The sequence below is a fragment of the Phoenix dactylifera genome, chromosome 11, assembly GCF_009389715.1.
Source record: "Phoenix dactylifera cultivar Barhee BC4 chromosome 11, palm_55x_up_171113_PBpolish2nd_filt_p, whole genome shotgun sequence".
NCBI lineage: Eukaryota > Viridiplantae > Streptophyta > Magnoliopsida > Arecales > Arecaceae > Phoenix > Phoenix dactylifera.
The window spans coordinates 21,298,755-21,304,836 of NC_052402.1; the positions used below are offsets into that span (position 1 = coordinate 21,298,755).

General features: G+C 38.0%; 1 protein-coding gene across 2 annotated transcripts; it reads right to left on the minus strand.

The window, feature by feature from the left end:
• Window positions 1–905: 905 nt before the first annotated feature.
• Window positions 906–2,492, minus strand: LOC103698385. 2 transcript variants are annotated; one of them, XR_005514070.1, is made up of 4 exons: window positions 2,191–2,337; window positions 1,823–2,109; window positions 1,539–1,697; window positions 906–1,412 (listed from the first exon to the last, which is right to left on the minus strand). XR_005514070.1 is itself a non-coding variant. In XM_008780383.4 (4 exons), exons 1-4 carry the CDS (start codon window positions 2,361–2,363, stop codon window positions 1,239–1,241), a joined length of 636 nt encoding a protein of 211 aa, XP_008778605.2. In that variant the 5' UTR covers window positions 2,364–2,492; the 3' UTR covers window positions 906–1,238. The 2 variants fall into 2 exon arrangements, 1 of the variants encoding a protein (XP_008778605.2); XM_008780383.4 differs by lacking the exon at window positions 2,191–2,337 and adding an exon at window positions 2,348–2,492.
• Between the last annotated feature and the right edge of the window lie 3,590 nt (window positions 2,493–6,082).

The window sequence follows — 6,082 nt, forward strand, 5'->3', positions numbered from 1 at the left end:
CAGCCTTTGCTGCTCAACGTGGCCAATAAAATCCAAACCACAACTCCGGCAATCACGGCAATCGTGGTTCTTCAAATAATCGTGGTGGTCGCGGTCACCGTGGTGGTAGGCGTGGTGGTCGTAATCAAGGGGGTTATCAGCACTACAATCAAACTCGGGCATCACAACCTTCTGATTCTAGCAAGCCCCTTTGCCAAATATGTGGTCGTGACAATCACGTTGCTCCTTATTACTGGAATCATTATAATAAGCCTGATCCCTCGGTGAATCTTGCGAAGGCTTTTGCTTCATGTACTGTCAATGATTTGTCTCCTTAAATCTTCGACTTAGTTTGGCTTGCAATGTATATCCATAACACTTCTCTAACCCTTGTTATTGTGGAACTTTGAAAGTGGATCTTATGTGACTGGCTTTCTTTGTTAATGTTGTAATCCAGGTGAAGTTGCAATTTTCATTAAACTATTTGCAATTCCAACACATGTTGCAGTGAACATCACAAAAGCACTTCCCCTACCTCATCTACCCTTTTCTAGATTCAATACTAACTCTTCCATTTCTTTCTATTCTTCCATATGATAGTAGAATATAGCGATGACAAATTCACATCCATATGATAGTAGAAGATAGCGATGACAAATTCACATGGATCATGATCTTTCCTCATAATTCCAATTGAGCATTTATCTCTATTTTTGCATCTCTGGTAACCTGAATTCTTCCAACTTAGACAATTCAGAGGCTCAGCATTTCCTAGTCTGCGCTAGTGACGGCCCACCCGGCTGTCAGCACCATTAATAGTTCTAATTTACAGCTTCCACAGAAGAGAAAAGTTCATTTCAGTGCTTCTGCAACCAGTTAGCAGCTGGTTTGCCGATCTCAAGCCAAAACTTTTTAATTTTCGAAAGAAAAAAAAAACAACACCCAAATCTTATAGTTTAAAGTTAGACATAGTATTGTTGATTATTACAAGGGATCGATAGAATCATAGAACCACCCGAATCATTAGAAAAACGAAGAATAATCTACATAGAACCTCTTTGGAGAGGCAAACAGTCACAGAGGTTATCACCAACAAAGAAGCACAGGATCATCTCCTGCTCCCCGAGGAACAACTAGCACTACCAGTTCCATGAAACATGCCATCATTAGTTAGATAAACAGCTGAGATTTATTCATGTAGAGCCTTGATCGTATCTGGCCATAAAGTCTTAAGGTTATCAAAAGATTTATTCATTCAATCATTTATTGTCTCGTGGCAAACGCCCAGAACCTTGAATGGATGGCTGATGCCTTGACTTCTTGTCCACGTCCATGCGATTCCCATCTAAATCACCTTTTGTGCCACCTTTCTTTGAGTCTTGGAATTGCTTATCCGATTGGCTGGCCTGAATCTTGGTGCTTGACATAAAAACCTTTAAAAATTTTAAAAAAAAAACAATAAATATTTTTTTTTAAAAAAATATGATTTGTTTTCAAAGGAACGAAAAATCCCTGATAAGACTTGTAACAAATCAAAGTAATTTTCCTTTGCTTCTCACCTGAGGATTTTCGCCGAGTTTCAACTTCTGGAGGTTCCCAGTAATCTTCCCCAAATCCGAGGCCTTTGCCATGCGAGGCTGATGGCTTGAACACCTGTTTGAACTGTTTTTGGATTCTTGGGATGTTCCACTGTTTTCAGTCAGCGAAGCAACATATGACTGCAGGTGAGACACACAAATGAGATAAATGAAAACGATTTTAAAGGAAGTACATCTAAAAGAAGGTATGTGAAATGTCTTATGGACTGTGTAGCCAACCAAACTGATTTCTCTTTCTTGCTCACCTCAAGAAGTTTTGCTATTTCATCCTTCGTCTTCTGATCAGGGGCAGACTTGTACCTTTTAAGCAGATCGATTACCGTCTTGTCTTGAATTGTCCATCGAGTTCCATCTGATTCGTCGACAAGATGAAGCTCCCCTGTCGCAGTCGAGCTTCCACCTTTGTGGATGGATTCTGCATCTAATTTGGGCACTTTATGTGCTGCAGGTTCCACTTCAGGAACATGCGACTGGCTTGCTTCACGCTTGCTAGGGGTTTCTTTAGCAGATTCTCCTCGAAGATTGGATTTTTCTGATATATATAGCAGCAATACATATCTTAATATGAATTTAATGGTGCAGGGATATGAAATGATAAAATGAACGAGGATACTTGATATATTGTGCAGTATTGATTCTTGGAATATATGGTTGCAAGGAACTTATAAGAACTGAGAACATGAGAGCTCATTTAGCCTGATCAAGAGGCATCGGACCACGGGGAGATGCCTTAATTCAGGTTCAGAGAAAGCTGAATCAACTCCACTCACCTTTCCGCTGTGCCATGCCGACCTCTCTCTCCTATATCAATGGTGCGTTGCCGACATGCATGCTGCCAAAGAAATTTGTTCTCTTATAGAATCTCTGGCAGAAGGTAGAAGGACTCCTCTTTCCCGGGGGAGAGGGACTCCTCTTTCCCGGGGAAGAATGGCAAATAATTTTTTATTCCACAAGCAATCATTTTAGAATGGTCCCACAAGATCCTAATTTTTATTTATTTTTTTCCTTGGGTTGACTTTAGTTAATCTAAGATCATGGGCGGATTGGGGAACATCGTAAATAGTCGGGCACTTTGTTTCTTTCTTCTGGCAAAATAGGAAAGCCTGGGTTACTCCTTTCTTTTCTTTCCTTTTTTTTTAAAAAAAAAAAATCAGTACTCCAGCGATGAATCATTGGAATTAAACAAACTGGGCCTAACCCTATATCATTTGCTGTCTAAAAGCTTAAGTTCTTAGAGGATGGACTAGTCCGGCCATCCTTTTTATTAGTGGATATGGGACTATGATAAATAGTCATTTCGACTAAATCGGTTGGCACAAATTTTCTCGTTTTGGTGCAGTGACCTTAGAAGGGCACTGATTTGCCAGAAAGGGCTGCATTGAGAGTCTAAGGCCTAGTTGTAGATCACTAGATGGTTGCGAAACTTCTCCCTTGCTAAAATATTACTTGAGTTACACAATATAGCATGGAATAGAGGGGACATTTTGAGGGATTCCGTTGACATATATATACTAAATATGTATGTCATTTAGTTGTATGATGCAAGATTATACTATAGTTAACATATAATCTAAGTGATAGTATATAAATATTATAAAAGTTGGGTATATAAGATAAAAAACCTGTGTGTAGGTTTAATGAAATAAAAATGTCCTGGAAATGAAAGGACACGACGGTGAATAGCAATTGGTAGCAACTTAATTTAAATCAATAGGCTGGTAGCAACTTAATTTAAATCAATAGGCATCTCGTCGCATAGGACTATTGATAGTATATAAATACACAAAATTAGATTCTAAGCTATATACTTTTTCATTACCACAAACTTTTCAACTATTTTTACGTGACCACCAGCCTAACGATAATCATACAATTGTTTACTCTGCAATTTCACGTTTTCCGACAGCATGGCAGAAATTACAAAAACGCCTCTACCTATGCCTCCTATATGGAGACGGGAAACAGTTTGGTACATTTTAGGATGCCTCTAACTATGCCCGAACTTCTATGCAATAAGATGATATAAAAATTTTCCGGACCCGACCCCGAATGCACATTTTTTCGGGTTCATCATAAGATGATATAACAACTACTATACGTAGGGTCATTTAATGCCAAGCACGTGATGTCATGGAGGTTGCGTATGGGTGTTGACTTGATCGCGCGAATCAAGTTTCCTCGGTTTCAGAAGCAGTCGAGCTTAAGGCTGGACATTATTTTTCTGCTAGTTTCCCAACGCTTTCCCCCTCCTAAGGCGAAAGTCCTGCTAACCTACAGGCCTCTCAAGTAGTCATAAAGAAACAGGGATGTGATCCTATAGTAGTTGTCCTTATCGAAGGACAACCACTGCCGCACCAAAGTGGTAGCATGGATGGTATAAAATTTTATTTTTATCGTAATGGCCCAAATTTAAAATACGCAAGCGTCGATTACATTTAGAAATCGGATATTTCATGTTTGGATGCTTTCGGTGGAAGCGCTACTAGTCCGCTGGTACCAAAATGGCACTGAAATAACGTACTCACACGTAGATGGAAAACCAGTAGAAAGAACCTACGGATCGAGGAGAGTATGCAGAAAATTTACGGCCTGTATCGAAAATTTTTTGGTGGAAGGAGGTTCAGTGCTGGCTGCTACGCAGATGAAATTTTCTCTCTCCCTTCTTATTAAAATAATAATAATAATAATAAAAAAAAAGGCAACCACTGCTGGCGAGGACAAGCGACGTGCTGTCACACCTCGAGCTAATCACCTATGTAAATAAAGCGACACGACTATATAGATCCTAAAATAATGCCCAAATATCATGTAAGCCCTATAATAAACAATATTCAAGTAATTTCAAAAATTTAAAGCAATAATTAGTGGTCAATTCAATTCAAAATAAATCACTATAAATAAATAATTAATTTGCTTAATTATAAAATTTGCAAATACTTATTCGTATCTGAAAAATTAAAATAAGTAATTAACTGAAAGATAGAATTGATGTCCCCATTGCTAGCAGCGGGACTCGGGTTACCTCTGACCTTCAGGCGGAAGAGGCAAAAACCCTTCTGCCTAAGTCTCTTACGTGGAGACGGAAATTATTTGAGGGTACATTCTAGGTTGCAGACGGCGCAGGGCCAGCCAGGCGCTGACCCAGGCCTGAATTTCTCCATATAACATGATATAAAAATTTGTATGCGTACGTAGAGCCATTTAATGCGAAGCACGTGGTTTCGGGGGTGGCTTGTGGTAGCTGAATCCAGAACCGAGATCCCGAGTGAGGCCTCCATTGACTTGATCGCGCGCATACAATTAAGTTTCCTCGGTTTCAGAAGCAGTCGAGCTTTAGGCTGGGCATTATTTTTCTACTACTTTCCTAGGACTTTCCCATTCCCCCAATTTAAAAGTTTTACTAACCCACAGGGCTTGATGAAGGGCAACCCTACAGAACCCTGTTTCGTAAAGAATAGTTGGCATTTTAGATGAGGACGAGAGACATGTGCCCTGGTGAAGGGCATCCCTACAATATATATAGGAAATTGTAAACTAATTCTAGTTTGGTTCTGGATTTGAGGATGAGGTTTTATATTGTCGTGGGATCTCCATGATGAACGGTCCATCACGTGAGGTTTTATATATAAAGTTTCTACATATATATATATATATATATATATATATATATATATATATATATATATATATATATATATATATATGTGTGTTTGTACATCTATATATGTATGTATGTATATATATGTGTATGTATACGTATCCATCCCTCCATCCGTCCATCTATCTATCTATATATATGTGCAAAGAATTATGGTGTCTCAAAACTTGATTCTTCCATTCACAATGCATAGAGAATTCTCTTGATTTCTTTCAAAAGAACACTAACATTCTGATCTTGGATTAAAATACCATAATTCTTTGCCTGCAATATTAATTGTTCTTGATTAATTTCACATAGAAATCATAATCAGCCTAATCGACTATTAACAAAAATCGAAGAAGGCTTGAGTATTGAATGTTTTGCAACTTTTTTTCTTCTTTTAACTTCTCTATCATTTAACGACTAAACTTTTATCCTAGAAAAACATCAACCTTTCAAGAACAATATCAGATCTAGAAGAAGGAGATCTATGCCAAAACATTCTAGGTTTGAACCCAATCACAAATTCATCAATTTGTTAATACTAAATTTGAGATGCCCAAAATTCTTCCTAGAGTTGTCAATAGTAGGAGCGCCCATGGGTGCAAATACATAACTACCACTAGTAGCCAAAGAATCAACACATTCTCCTTCTCTTTATCAATAAAACTTTTCTTCACTCGGAAACCAACTCAAGTCTTCCATCATAATACCTTTCGAGTCAAACAATTAACGTTTCTAACTAGTTTCAAAATAACCCAAACCATCATAGTTTCGTTGTGTACTCTGATCTAAATTTACCAAATTCTCTAGGTTAACTAAACAATTCCAAATTTACTTTTCTTTCAAATGAATTAACTGCAAA